General features: G+C 35.7%; 1 protein-coding gene across 1 annotated transcript in view; it reads right to left on the bottom strand.

Moving 5' to 3' along the window:
• The window catches only part of DYNC2H1 (dynein cytoplasmic 2 heavy chain 1), a 385,005-nt gene that overhangs the window by 149,866 nt on the left and 218,681 nt on the right, over nt 1-16,458 (bottom strand). Inside the window, exons 81-82 of the mRNA XM_030918805.1 lie at nt 13,065-13,273; nt 10,289-10,393 (exon numbers count right to left, since the gene is read on the bottom strand). Of these exons, the coding sequence (XP_030774665.1) occupies nt 10,289-10,393; nt 13,065-13,273 (314 nt within the window). The remainder of the gene's footprint in view (nt 1-10,288; nt 10,394-13,064; nt 13,274-16,458) is intronic.

Genomic DNA, 16,458 nt, shown 5'->3' with positions numbered 1-16,458 from the left:
TACCAGTAGAATCCTCAATGTTTTACTAGCTACATAGCTACCTACTGAAGAGACTAGAATAGATTACTGTGTTTGCCTCAGGAATTAACAGAGATGGAAAAATTTTAAATTAAGATTTTATTGTATCTCGATTTCATTGAAATCATTAAATTAGTTAGGATATTTTCAAAGGTAAAGTTGGCCCATATTTTTCTGACTTTTGTTCAAAAATAACAAATTTTACACCATTTCTTTCTAGGCAACATGCTGCAAGCGTTCTTAGCCTAGAGAATGTGCCATCACTGAACCGTTATTAACAAATTATTAGCAAACATCTAAAGGAAAAATAAGAATTTAAAAGAAAAAGATAAAACAGTTAAATAAAACCATGATATTACAGAATAAAAGAAACCTCCTAGAGTTACACATGTTTTCAAAATCTAATTTCCACTAAAAGAGAAAAAGAAATTTCTACATTAAAGTTAATTTTCTATGGTCTTTAAATGATGATGATGATAAAATTTTCTATTAACTTTCTTCTGTTTATTGGATTTTTGACAGATAAGATACATTAGAATTAAAATATATCCTTAGAAAGAACTTCTTGGTAAAATCCACCAAATACACATCCCATTAAAAAATAGTCATGTGTACCCATATCCACAACCACGCATTCACTCCCTCCCATGAATAATATAGGATTTCCTCTTGGGAGGCCAGTATAGTAGAACTGAATTTCAATGACACATCAAGGTTTTCAGAAGCCTCCTTTTTAAAAACACATAAGGAGGCTAAGGCGGGCGGATCACAAGATCAGGAGATTGAGACCATCCTGGCTAACAAGGTGAAACCCCGTCTCTACTAAAAATACAAAAAGTTAGCCTGGTGAAGTGGCAGGCACCTGTAGTCTCAGCTATTCAGAAGGCTGAGGCAGGAGAATGGTGTGAACTTGGCAGGCAGAGCTTGCCGTGAGCCAAGATCGTGCCACTGCACTCCAGCCTGGGCGACAGAGCGAGACTCCATCTCAAAAACAAAAAAACAAAAAAAAAAAAACCAAATAAACCTTATAATAATTCTACATTTTTTACACACACAATTTTATGACAATTTGACTTTGAATTCAAAAATATGGAAATACTTTTATAGTTGCTATGTATTAAATTATAAACAAAGTTATTTGGCTTGTAAACATTCAAATGTGTGTTAATATGTAATTATATTTATATTCTGCCTGGAAACATAGCTCTTCTGTTTGAAGAACTTCCTGTAACGATCTTATAGAGTAAGTTTGCTGGCAATAAATTCTGTTTTATTTAAGAAAGATTTTTTTTTTTTTGAGTTGGAGTCTCGCTCTGTTGCCCAGGCTGGAGTGTAGTGGCGTGATCTCGGCTCACTGCAACCTCTGCCTACTGGGTTCAAGCAATTCTCCTGCCACGGCCTCCTGAGTAGCTGCGATTGCAGGCACACGCCACCACACCCAGCTAATTTTTTATATTTTTGGTAGAGATGGGGTTTCACCATGTTGGCCAGGATGGTCTCGAACTCCTGACATCAAGTGATCTGCCCACCTTGCCCTCCCAAAGTGCTGGGATTAGAGGCGTGAGCCACCATGCCCAGCCAAGAAAGACTTTATTTCATTTTGAAAGATATTTTGCTGAGTTAGAATTTGTGGTTTCTAGTTTTTTCATTGAGCACTTTAAAGTTACCACGATTCCATTATCTTCTGACTTGAATGGCTTCTGAGGAAAAGGCTGCTCTAGTATTTGTTTCTTTGTATGTGGTGTGTGTTTCTCCCACAACACTTTCTCTACCCTGCTGCTAGCTTCAGTATTTCAGTCTTTTTCAGTTTTAGTATTTTATGCCTATGTGTGTTTGTTGTTTAAGAGAGGCTGAGGTGGTGGAAATTTATCCAGCAGCGTCCTTTAAGCTTTGTGGATTTGTGAATACTAATTACACAATGGTTAGATTGTTTGATTTTGTCTCACAATTCATGGATGCTTTGTTCTATTTTTTTTTTTTCTCCATTTTTTTCTCCTTATGTTTCAGTTTGGGTAACTTCTATTGCTCTATCTTCAATTTCACTGATTCTTTCCTTGGCTATATCAAGTCTATAAACTTGTTGAAGACAGTCTGCATCTCTGTTACTGTGCTTTTTATTTCTAGCACTTTCATTTTATTCATTCTTATAGTTTCCATATCTCTGCTAAAATTAAACATCTAATCTTGCATATCATGCTTTTTCATCAAACTTTTTTTTTTTTTTTTTTTTGAGAGGGAGTCTCGCTCTGTGACTCAGGCTGGAGTGCACTGGCACGATCTTGGCTCACTGTAACCTCTGCCTCCTGGGTTCAAGCAATTCTCCTGCCTCACCTTCCCGAGTAGCTGTAACTACAGGCACATGCTACCACACCCGGCTAATTTTTTGTATTTTTAGTAGAGGCGGGATTTCACCATGTTAGCCAGGATGGTCTCGATCTCCTGACCTCGTGATCTGCCCGCCTTGGCCTCCCAAAGTGTTGGGATTACAGGTGTGAGTCACTGCACCTGGCCTCATCAGAACTATTAACATCAAAATTGTAATTATTTTAAATTTTCTGTTAGGTAGTTCCAACATCTGTGTCTTATCTTTTTCTGGTTCTCTGGATTGTTCTGTCTCTTGGAGTGGTACCTTTTATTGCATTTTCATGTACTTTGTAATGTTTTCTTGGAAACTGAAATTTTGTCTAGAGCAGTAAAGACTAAGGAACTTTTAAAGCTTACAAATGCATGTAACTTTCTTTCTGATAGGCCTTTAGGGATTTGTGTTAAATGAGGAGTTGGGCTGGATTTGAGGGTGATTTTTGCAGTACAGGTTTCAAACTCCTCTGAAGATACCTTTTACATAAAATGGGGGTCTACAGATTCCTTTTATTTAGGGTAGGGGCAGTTTTATGGACCCCTCCCCACAAAATAGCTGTGTATCTCTCCCTCAGGTTTCTGTCACAGACACAAAAAAACTCCTGAATACTCTCATCAGGTAAGAGACCATGGAGAAAAAGCCTGTACGGGGGTAAGAACACCTATATCAGTTGCCCTCATACACTAGCAGCCTACACTTGGCCTTGACCAATTTATTAACTATTCTAGCTGAATTCTTAACAGTGCCTGGGTGCATATGCCCAGGTAAGCAAATGTTTGTGTTGTGTCATCTTCTTTTTAGGCAACTGCAGCATCTCCTTAGATTTCATTGAGTTTTTGCCCTGCAATTTCATCTCTGAGAGGTTCAAAGAAAGTTAAAAATTTGCAGTTTGTCTGGCTTCTATTGTTGAAAGAACAGAAACAATGCTCTTTCAAGCTCTCTACATCATTGAGGTTTGCTTATTATTGACTACAACAGCCTTCCTTCTTTCACTCCAAGTATGATCACCAGCAAGTAAAGACTACTAACATTCCAATGTATGAAATCCAGTGAAAGAAGTATCATTTTTGTCTCAGTGTCTGAGTCTGCTGGTGCCATATGCTGCTTAATTCGAGAGATAAAAGTACTGTGACTGGCCAGTTTTGGTACAAGAGGAGGAGGGACATGAAGGAGATGAAGAGAATAGCATTGTCATAAAGGGACCTATTATTTACTAAGTGCTATTTTAACTGTTTTATTTATCTGGGGAGACAAAAGTTAATATACATAACACATAGAAGATATTGTGCTATCTGGGTAAAGATATATATTAATCATAATAGGTTAGAGCTTTAGTTATTTAAAAATTTATTGTTTAGTTTTCATTTTCTGAAACAAAAGTATGTTTTAACCAAACAAAAAGCTGTATAAACTACAATTACTTTTTTAATTTAAAAGAAGCAAAATTTCCAACATTGCTAAATCTGAAGTTATAAGAGAAGTATAATTTCTGCTTTAAAGATTTCTTCAGAAGAACTTAATTTAGCTTAATTTTAAAGTGTTTCTCATTTACTCAAACTGTCTTGATTGCAGAAATTTGTACAAACATAATACAAATGATCTAATTCATGCAAAGTTTTTCTTCAGCAATGAAATGAAAAGTACATGTATTTATTCAGATATAAATTCACAAGATACATACTTAGTAGAACACATGTTTCTATTTTACCACTTATGCGGCAGTGGGACTTTTTCTACACATTTCTCTCCCCACTAAACTGAATTCCTTCAAAACAGGGACTATTTTTATTCACCTTTACATTCCAAAACCTATTCTAATATTATATTAGAGGCAAATAATGTTGGATAGCTGAGATAAATAAAAGTAAAAAACACCAGAGGATCAATACAAATGCTTCATGAGAGGATAAGCTTTGGACTGGGTATTGAATGAAGAATTTAAATAAGCAAAAGCAGTGGCAAGAGTAATTCTAGAAAAGATATACAGAAATCTTGAAATGCCTATAGCCAAAAATGCTAATAGCAAAAATATTTAACCATTTTTTTGAATCAACTCAAATGATATTTATAGTTGCTTTAAATGGAAAATATATCTTTAAAACAAAAGCAATATTCATTAATAGAAAGTACTAAGGATACTAAGGGTACAATCCATAAACAGGTACTGGCACACCACCCCCCAACAAAAAAAGAAAACAAAAAGAAAAAGAAAAATACATGCTCTACCCTTGAATAACTCAGAATCCTATAAGAGAGTACAGAAAAAACATACTTCAGTTTCTTCCAACATCAATAGTAACAATTTCTGCCTGAATCTTGTATTCACATTAGATTACCTACATTTTGCCTTTAACTTTTATTGGTAGAGACATAGATCTGGTCAGTGCCAAACTTCCTAAATTAATCACCTATATTCATTGGCATCACTTTTTCACCCACTTTCCCTCCCAAACTATTGCAATTAGATTTCTATCCTCCAACATTCTACAGAGATGATTCTAGAAAAGATTTTGAAATACTGAGTAATGCCCAATTCTTTATAACTTAGCCTTCCTCTTCCACTCCCTGAACAACCAGCATCACCCCTTTCCATCACCTGAAGACTGTCTTTTAAAGTTCTTCTGCTTGTCTTGTTTTCTGAACGCAGATCACTCTTGCTAAAATTCTTTCAAAGATTTTCCCATCTCCAAATATGTGTTAATTATAGATATTCCCCAGGATTCTACCTTCAGGCATCTTTCTTTTCTGCTTCTTCCTCCTTAGCAATCAATCTCTAATTCCCACAGCTTCCTCTCTCACAGATGTACTGCTTTTTTGTCAAATCTTTTTTTTATCATATCTACATCTGAAGCCTCCCTACGTTTATTTATGTTCCTACTAGACATTTCCAAATAGATATTTTATGGCAATTCAAATAAATGTTATTGCATGGGCAATTCAAATTAATATATCAAATTTATCTCTCCCCCTCCTCACCATCAAAAACAAAACCCAAAGTCTCTTGCTTTTGACTTTCACATTTTGGTTAATGTAACATCCCTAGAGTGATTATAACAGTGAAAAAGGTGAGGAAAAGACTGTATTAGCTGATGTGGTTGAGAACGCTATGTGGTGTGTATACTGCAGCAGGTTACAAAAAGAAAAAAACTCCTAATTACTGACACACAGCATCTGTACATAAGTATCATCATCAATTTGCAGTAGATAGACACAACTTGTGGTCACTGCCTTGAATGTATGTACTCATTTTCGGCTTCCATATTTGTACAAAATTGGCTATACAACTTTGGCATTAGCCTGTCCTTAAAAGCCCAAATCATCAAATACCTGATGTAATATCTGTTCATATACCCCTGAACGTGTGCATGATAAATAATGTTTTCTAATCTACTTCTTGTCAAGTACATTGACAGGCTTGGTGTCGAATCAAACTTTGTAGTATCTGAATATTTACTTTCAAATAAGGGCATTTTAAACGTGGCTTGGAATGAAAAAAATCTCTAAATATATAAATTTTATTAGTTCAGTTGCATATACATCTTTATAATTTGAAAAATAAAATGTTACAATAATTGAGACACTATGAAACTCTTTTAAGTAAAAAATGGTAATTAAAAAAATAAGTACTCAAGTAAATAAGTAGTGAAACAGACTAACAGTTAAATACAAGTAAGAAAATATGTGTTACCAAAAAACCTTAGGAAGAATGTTATCTTCGTTTCATCCCAAAAGTATTCATAAAAATTGGAATACTAAGGCAAAACAAACTAGTAGAAATTAGATCATATTATGATAAATTTGGGATAATTTTTTGGTATATTTGAGTGAGAAAAAGTAAAATGAAGTTCGGGTTGAATCAGGACAGTCTGGGGAAATAACATTGGAGTCTATCTTCTCATGGTACTATTTCCTTAGAAACTACATAGTTAAGATAAGCGTGGAACATTTTATCTGCCTAATTTGTCATGAAACCCCTGTTCCTTGGGACTCCACTTAGCCTGGGGAGCTGTGTGTTGGTATACAAGCACCGGACTTTTGTAGCTAACATGAAATAAAAGATTGGTGGGAAACTAAGGCTACAGCTTCTAAGTACCAAGATGACCCGCACACCGTTGGCTCTTGTTAACGGCCCAGGAGCAAAATAAGTTATGTATATAGGTAGCTGCTTGGCCTCCCTGTAAGATGAAGATGCTGAACATTCTGCATTTCTTCTCCTGTATCTCTAAGTCTGTAAGGCTGTATCTGCTCTATGTTACCCTATCACCTTCATTAGATAATTGATCCAAACTATGCTAATTCAGATTCCCCAGAACCTGAATGATACTGAGACTAGCAGTTGCAGAAGCCATGTTCTGTTAATAACAGAACTTTGAAGAGAAGGCTCTTGAACTTCTATTGATAAGGTTCCCAAAGCAAATACTTTATTGGAGTCTATGAAATAACCTTTTATTCTTTTAATAACCTTTAATTATATTAACCTTATTTGCTTAAGTATTGTAAAATTTTATCTGAGTATTCAAATATATGTATTATACACACATGAACGTATGTATTTGGGTAGAACTTGAGTTTAAACATTAAAATAGAGAGAGCTGGACAAGATGGCTGACTAGATGCAGCCAGGAAGAATCATTCCCACTGAGAGATACCAAATTATCAAGTAATCCAACAAAATTTGGGCAGATCTTTGGAAAGAAAACACTACCAAGAGTAGATGGAGAAGTGAGGCTGATGCCCAGGGTGAAGAGGGAGGAAGCTGGAACCCTATGTGCCTTAACATAATGCTCGGGGCTGTTCCTGGCCCCAAGCAACTCCTGAGGAAGTGATGAGTGAGGAGACTGAGGGACATCTCACCCTCACCTTGGACCTATGGGATCCTAGCTACAGGGGACTCCACATCCCCCAGAGATGTGGGAGGTGCTGGAGGATCTGCCTGGAGACTAGGCAGAAACAGTGCTTCGGCTGGTGTGGAGCTCAGGAGCTTTTGTGTGCAGGACAGCTGCACTGCAGTAGAGTAAGGCCATAAGTGCCCATTTCCCCAGGGGTCCCCATCACCCTCCGAGAGGCTCTAGCATCATCTGACTGCCCGGCCAAGAGACAGCAGGGCTGGCTTCCCCCACAGGATTAGGGCACATCTGTTCTGCAGGCCCTCCCACCCCCGAGCCCCTCCATAGCCACCCCGCAGGATCGTGTGTACAATGCAGCCTCCACAGCCCTGCCTTGGTGTTCTGCACTATCTGAGTATTTTCCAAGTAACCTACGGGCACTTCAGATCCCCAAGCGCAGCCAGAGACTGACCCCAAGCCAAGGGCTGCTCCAGTGTCCCCGGAATGCATATGCAGCTCAGGAGTACTAAGCCCAGATCTGCGGCCAGCACTGGAGCTGGGGAGAAGCGCCCACCCTCAGATCACTGAGAGGGGTGGGACGTGCAGGTTTGTGGGCCAGCACAGAAGTGGTTCATACCTCCCTCCACAGGGCTGGTCCAGAAAGCATATGGCCAGCCTATCTCCCGGCTGCAGCCTGTCAGAGGGAGCCCCACCACCCCGAACACGTAGCAAAAGAAACTTAGGGAAGGCGCCAATGATCACAGGAGGCTCACTGAAAGCCAAGGAGGGGGCCCTGGTGAGATGGTTTTATTCCCCACCCCTCCCCCCGCCCCTCCCCCCGCCCCCAAGAACACGCCTGCGAAATCAAGGAAATACAAAAAAACCACAGGGCTAAGAGCCTATCTACCAGCCACTACTCCTAAGCACCGTCTATTGGATTGCAGCCCAAACTACAACACTAAACATTATTCTGCTAATAGATGCCGAAAATCAGGTGCAAGAATTCACCCACAGATAAAGACATTGTACAGAGCCTTGGCCCTTTGAAAGCATCCAAAACCAATCCCAGCTGGGTGTACCCAACTTGCATCAGAGTTAACGCAACACCAGCCCCACCAGATGAGAATCAGAAAAAACTCTGGCAATTCAAAAAGCCAGTGTCCCCTTACCTTCAAAGAAGCCCACTATACACCCATCCCCCGCCCACCAGCAATGGTCCCTAAACAGATTGAAATGTCTGAAATGACAAAGAATGCATAATGTGGCAAAAAAGCTCAACAAAATTCAGGAGAAAGTTGAAATCCAATCCAAGGAATCCAAAGTATCCAGTAAATCAATCCAAGAGCTGAAAAATGAAACAGGCATTTTAAGGAAGAACCAAACTGAACTTCTGGAATGGAAAAATTCACTATGAGAATTTCATAATACAAATCAGAAGTATTAACAGTAGTATACAGGTGAAAGATCTCCACAAAGAGAACCAAGAAACAGACACACAGACGGATAGAACAGAATAGAGAGCCCAGAAATAAAGCTACACACCTACAACAATCTGACGATCTTTGACAAGTCAACAAAACAAGCAGTGGGGAAAGAACTTCCTATTCAATAAATGGTGCTGGGTTAACTACCTAGCCATGTGCAGAAGATGGAAACTGGACCCATTCATTTCACCATATACAAAAATCAACTCAAGATGGATTAAAGACTTAAATGTAAAAGCCAAAACTATAAAAACCCTGGGAGACAACCTGGGAAATACAGTTCTGAACATTGGCCCTGGCAAAAATTTCATGACAAAGATGCCAACAGCAATTGCAACCCAAACAAAAATTGTCAAATGAGACCTAACTAAAGAGCTTCTGCAGAGCAAAAGAGATTATCAACAGAGTAAACAGACAACCTACAGAATAGGAGAAAATGTTTGCAAACTATGTACTCAACAAAGATCCAATGTCCAGAATCTATAAGGAACCTAAAGAAATTAACAAACAAAAAACAAGCCCATTAAAAAGTGGACAAAGAAAAAACATGAAGAGACGCTTCTCAAAAGAAGAAATACATGTGGTCAACAAACATATGAAAAAATGTTATGACATCATGATGATTAGAGAAATGCAAATCAAAACCACAATGAGATACCACCTCATACCCATCAGATTGGCTATTATTAAAAAGTCAAAAAATAACAGGTGCTGTCAAGGTTGCAGAGAAAAGGGAATGCTTATACACCACTGGTGGGAATGCAAATTAGTTCAACCACTGTGGAAAATAGTTTGCCGATTTCTCAAAGAACTTAAAACAGAACTACCATTTGACCCAGCAATCCCATTATTGGGTATATACTCAAAGGAATATAAATGGTTCTACCATAAAGACATATGCACGTGAATGTTCACTGCAGCACTACTCAGAATAGCAAAGATATGGAGTCAACCTAAATGGCCATCAACGGTAGACTGAATAAAGAAAACGGGATACATAGACAACATGGAATACTATGCAACATAAGAAAAGAACAAGACCATGTCCTTTGCAGCAAGGAAGTGAAGGAGCTGGAGCAAGACCACGTCCTTCACAGCAAGGATGGATGGAGCTGGAGATCATTTTCATAAGCAAACTAATGCAGGAACAGATAACCAAATACCACATGTTCTCACTTATAAGTGAGATCTAAACACTGAGTATACATGGATACAAAGAAGGGAACAACAGATACAAGGGTCTACTTGAGGGTGGAGAGTGAGAGAAGAGGGAGGATCGAAAAATTACCTATTGGGCACTATGCTTATTACCTACGTGATGAAATAATCTGTATACCAAATCCTTATGACACACAATCTATCCATGTAACAAATCTGCACATTTCCCCCTGAATCTAAAATAAAAGTTTAAAAAGAAAAAAAAATCAGAAAATTAAATATTTTTAAAAGTATATTTAAAGTAAAACTGGAATGTGTTGTGAAAATAAAATAAAATGTTTAAATAAAGCTTGTGGGGTCTACGGTACTAAATCAAATTCAATTTTGTCTCCTTCAGGCTCACTAGCAACTTTTCTTGAAGGTAGATCTTCTTTTTAGGTTACCTGAGAACTGATCATGCGCTGAGATGAGTGAGCAATATTGGCAGGCAGACCAAAGAAACTAGGTTTGTCGTCCTCTGGAAGTTTCTCAATGACAGCACGATAGTCCTAAATATAAAAAAGTGAAAAACAGTTACTTTTTAAAAATAAAAATTGAACTTGCAATCACTGAAATAAGAAAGAATACTTTGAAATGTTAAAATATTATTTGTATTTTTATTTTCTAGATAAATCTCACTTTGCATATTAACTCAGTTATCTATGGGAAGTATTATCATTAATAATTCTTCACACTTCAACTATTTGATATTATATTTTCTTATCCTAACTCCCACATACAAAGGGACCCTGATATATTTTACACATATTTGAGTGACTATGCCTATGATATGGAAGCTACTATGTTAGATGTTTTTAGGAAAGCTCTATAATTTTTTTCCTGTAACTTACCAAAGACCAATCTGCAGAGTGCAGTTCTGCTCATGTTAAATTAAGACAAATATTCAAGCAATCTACTTTTGTTTCTTTTTAACTTAGAGAAAACTTGTAAATGTGTAGACACACACTAGTATGCAAGCACTGCTTTGTAAATTACTTTATAATAGAGCAATTGCAGTTAGTCTTCAGTTTGCTGGTGAGGTGTGATAAAATATATTGATAATCCTATCATTTCATCCTAAGAACTACCCTACGCATTGAATAAGCTTGGCTTGTTGAGCACTCATCTCAACAGTTATTCACTCACAACTTTAAATCAAAACTAAGTGCAGACAAAAAGACTTATTCAGTTTGGCCTAAACATGGAAACCGTTTTGTTTTCATGAAGAGAAGTTATTTTAAGACAAGTACTGCACGTGTATCTAAAAACTGTGTTTGCTGAAGTAGGCATGGGGAGACTTGGCCTCTGACTTCCCCTCATCCTTTCTTATCCTTGGCAGCTGACCCTGAAGTATTTCCAAGGAGACAGTTGGACTCCAGGAAGTCCAGGACCTGTAAATATGTCACATTTTGGAAAGTCATGCTGTTCTTTGAAATTCTTCCAATCCTTTAGCTTAGCATTTGTAAACTTCCTCGAGGTATTCAATCACAATGTATATGTATAAATGTATATGTACATGTACATGAGTGTATGTTTGCATATATGTGTGCATGTGTTATCCTGGGAAACATTCAGTGTCTTTCGTCTAACTCAATTAGAAAGCTAAACAGTGATTCTCATAAGTCATCCTATAAATTTAAAAATATTTACTCTTTGTAGAGGTATACACTTTGCTCATTTCAAAATAGTTATGAAATCTTCTTGTCGAGACTGGCTAGAGTCTTCTGTCTATCTAGAACTATACAGTGATATGCTGACTAATAACTGGCAGTTACATATTCAGACTGATTTATCCTTACTTGTACATAAAAATATATATATACCATGTGACAAAATTTATATAAACAGCACAAAAACAGGAAAACTAGGCTGTTAGAGTAAGGATAATGTACCCTTTGTGGGAGAGGCAGTAACTAGAAGGGAACATAAGGAGAACTTCTGGGAAGCTAATAATATTGTTTCTTGACCCCAGAACTGGCTACACTCATGTGGTCTATGTATAAAAATTCATGGAATTGTGCATTTATAATGTATATATTTCTGTATGAATTGTATTTTTCAATGTAAGCTTCTAACAATAGAGTTGGAAGACTTGTTGGGGTACACTATCTGAAATAAATGTATAATAATTATGCGATATACTGTATTTACTCATTCACTCTAAGGTTCTGCTAGAAGGTAAACTCCACAGATGCATTACTATATCCACAATGCCTAGAGCAGAACTATCACTAAGCAGATGTTTAATGCATTTTATTGAATGAACGAGTAAATTAAAGATACTAGAAATAAAACAGGATCCTTAAGGTTATAAGATAGTCAATAAGAGTAATATATTTAATAGTTTTTTTAACTTTTGTTTTTTGACAATTATGTGCCAAATGAAGGATTTTTCTTGAAAAATATTTGGATGAAAGAAAGCACAAAACTGAGAGAACTACATAATTGAATAGATACGTGCCTTTGTAATTCAAGAAGAAATGTATAATTATAGTACTCTAATAAATCATTATTTGCACACAGATACACATATAGGTTTGTGGCAAAATAAATTAGAATTGAAATCTTTCAGCTATACTTATTACTATTTTCTGGAAAAGATGAGTGCATTCTAGGAGGCTTTCATGTGATGGTTCAAAGCAAAAAGCTACAGTTGGCTGAAATAGATACACAAAACGTTGCTGTGAAAAACAAAGTAAATTTCTTTCATATATTTAGACAAGCTTTAAGTGTACAAGCCAGAAACTGAAGACACAAATAGTATTTGTCTTCTTTCCTATTTTTCAATATATGAGAGTACACTCATGACTACTATGAAGTGCATATTCTCCCACTGCAGTTTTTCACGGCAGTCCTACCTTCTTTGAATTTTCTTTGGCCACTCCCTTCAAGATCTGACTACAGACCAGCCTATTATCATGATCAACCACCCAACTTTGAGTAAGTACTCAAAAGTTTTTAGGATGCCTTACTAAAGTTGAGAGAATCAAGCCATATATTGTCATAACAAATAATCCAAACTGAATAATTACTTGTGCATATATTTAACAATGTAAGAAATGATTCATGTATCATTCATGTATCATGTATCATATATGATAAGTAACATATATTTAACAATGTAAGAAATGATTCATGTATCTACCTGGAAATAGATTGAAAATCATTCATTTTACCTACCAAAATGCTGCAGGATTGTGGTAGAGATACAGAATATGGAAAAATGCTTTTCTTGTTCCTTTGGTTGAATACATCAATAACTGAAGAATTAAAAAACTGCTTCAGGTATGACTGAAGAACTCTAAGGTCAAAATAGTTATCTATACGTCCTCCATAAATAGCATTTTCAAGTAAACCATGTACAAATTCCCATTGTATATCTTTGGCACCTATAATTTTAAAAAAACACTTTTATTAATTTTATTTTTAAAACATTAAATTCCTGGCTTGAGTTATATTTATAACATACAGCAAAATACATTTAATACAATTAAATCATTTATTCAAATGACCATTAATATTAATAGTAGTAAATAATATTTGAGATTTTTTAATCAAGCGAAATCTTCCAAATATTTTACATGTATAAATTCACTTAATCCTCATAGCAAAGACAGAAGTATTAATGTTATACAATTATACATATGGAGAAACCTTCCTAAGGAATAGGAAGGCTAAGGCACCAAAATGAGAAAGTTATACAAAGATCTGAAATAGAAATGAGGTACTCTGAATCCAGTCAGATTATCTGAATTATCTGCCACACAATCCTGGTTACTTAAATTGGAAATTCCTGAAGCGGACCTATCCAAAACATAATTTTACACATTTGATGAAACTGTCAGTTTATAAAATAATCTGATTAACAGGGAAACTCTACAAAACACCTTCACACATTACACTCTTCTAAATGTCATGATTTTACATAGTCAACTATCTACTTTCTATTTTAATAGAAGAGAAATGTAATATTAAAAAAACACAATAGAATTTTTTCTTTTTGGTTTTGGTTTTTTTGAGATGGTGTCTCGCTCTGTCACCCAGGCTGGAGCGCAATGAGGCGATCTCAGCTCACTGCTTCCTCCGCCTCCTGGGTTCAAGCGATTCTCCTGCCTCAGCCTCCTGAGTAGCTGGGATTACAGGCGCGTGCCACCATGCCTGGCTAATTTTTGTATTTTTAGTAGAGACAGGGTTTCACCATGTTGGTCAGGAACTTCTTGTATAAGATATTATTTCATTTTGCAACAGAAATATCCTTGTCATCACAATTTTGTGGTAATGTTAAAATGTAAGAATTAAATCTCAGATCTACAGTAAATGCAGGAGACACAGAACTATATTTAAACTAGCTAATAAACTTTATTGTTAGCATTACTAGCACAGTTCTGTTTCATTACTATAAAATTTAGAGATATGACAAAAATTGATTATCTACATGCCTTGGAACATAAGTGATTTAGGTCGCCTCCTGCAGGATAAGAGGACCTCCATAGTGGAAGAATAAAGTTGTTATCTGCCTATATCTTATTCTCAACAGTGACTAAACAAAGGACTTCACCAGGACTCGAATTTCTAGTTGTCCTGATACTCACTAAATGATAACTTTATCATTTAGTCAGTCACTGATAAGTTAGCCAGTCATTGATCAGTCAGTAAGGAATACAGACATACTAGTGTATCTTTCAACTTATAAAATAGAAACGGCAATCATTATGTGAAATATTTTATAGAATTTTTATAAGAAAATATTATTTTTCTTCTACCTATTTTTCTCAAAACAAATTTTATGTTGTTCAGGGTAAAATAAAATTAATAGAAGCTCAAATTACAACAATAGCAATAATTACAGTCAACCATTACTGATAGCTTAACTCCATATATTAAATGTACTAAATGTTAAATGCTTCATGTGGCTTTTGTAATTTAAACTTCTGGATATTCAAATAAACTGAGGTAGTGTCTACTATTATTCCTAATTTAAAGATCAGGAAACTCAAGCTTAAAGATTAGGAAACTTGCTCTAGGTTGCATGGCTATTACTCTCAATACCAATTGTTCCCAAGATTTAGAATTTTTTCTCTTTTTTAGCATTGAATTCTATACATGTGGAAGTTCCTTCATATCAGAAAATTCTGTAATCATAAGATTTAACAGATTTTTACTCTGAGATTCAATATCATTTTAAAGGATCTGCCTTTTATTTAAAATATAATGGTGTAAGATATCTATCTATATATGTCTTAGAATGCTATTAATTAACTCTATCACAAACTTGAAACACAATGATAAATCATTCAAGTTCTGTTTTTTCTCTTTTGTGAAAGGGCACTAACACTAATAGCCTCATAGTGGTATTATAAAGTCAAATAAATATTCAAAAGCATTTTGGAAAATTACCAAGCTTTTAGGCAAGCTGAAAAAAGTATTAGTCTATATTCTCCAAAAAAAAAAAAAAAAAATCAGCGTCAAATGTTAAAAACAACAGTTCACGGGGGTCAGGAAAGTAGTTACCCATGTATGAGGAGGGGAATGTTGGGTCGTATGCAGAAAGGAGTAGAAAAAAGGCACTTCTAAAATACTAATAATGCTGTTTTCATTTTTTTTGGGGGGGGGTATAAGTTACATAGGTTCAATTTATGGGAAATTTATTGAATTCTACATTTATGTGTACTTTTCTGATGTAGAATTAAATTCTCTTTCAATACTATTTGGCATCAACTAGTAATGGTGAACAAATGCATACCCTATGGCCTAGCAATTCTATTCCTACATATATACTCAACAGAAATACATCTATATATTCACCTAAAGGTATAGCAGCATTACCCATAATCATCCCAAACTCAAAACTACCAACATGTCCATCAACAGATATACATATAATTACACAAAGGCATACTGTGTAGCATTGAGAATAAATGGACTACAACTAAATGCAAACATATAGCTGAATCTATCAAATATAATGTTAACTACAGGAACCCAAACACTAGAGCGTACATGCTGTATGTTTCTAGTTTTACAAAAACAGGCATAACTAATCTATATAGTTAAGTGTCTGGTGTCTACCTCAGGAACAGGGGAAGGTAAAGTTGGGAGATGGTAGAGGCTGAAAGGCAACATTACATGAGTAGATTCAGTGGCACTTACAATGTTCTGTTTCTTGATTAAGGTGCTGGCCACGTAGGTGAATTCAGTCTGTGGAAATTTCATTGAGCCATAATCTTGTAAGTACTTTTTGTCCATATAGTTCATTAAATAGATTTTTTTAAACTTCAAAAATATATAAATTAAAATGGGACTTGGTCACATCCTAGCTGTCCATCTTTATCCTTTTGCCAAGGACAAGTTATAGAAAAAATTTCTGATGCTATTAACTCAAATAATAATTGAGTACCTATGATAGGCTAGGCACTGTTATAAACCTCAAGGATATACACAGTAAACAAGACAAAGATCTTACTTTAAAACAGATTATGCTCTAGTGGGAAGAGACAAACAAAATAAGAAAAAAATGAATAAACAAGAAGATATTCAAGTAGTACTAATGTATTAAGACAATATGACAAGACAA

The sequence above is a fragment of the Rhinopithecus roxellana genome, chromosome 15 (assembly GCF_007565055.1).
Source record: "Rhinopithecus roxellana isolate Shanxi Qingling chromosome 15, ASM756505v1, whole genome shotgun sequence".
Lineage (NCBI taxonomy): Eukaryota > Metazoa > Chordata > Mammalia > Primates > Cercopithecidae > Rhinopithecus > Rhinopithecus roxellana.
This window is presented reverse-complemented; position numbering and strand designations above follow the sequence as displayed.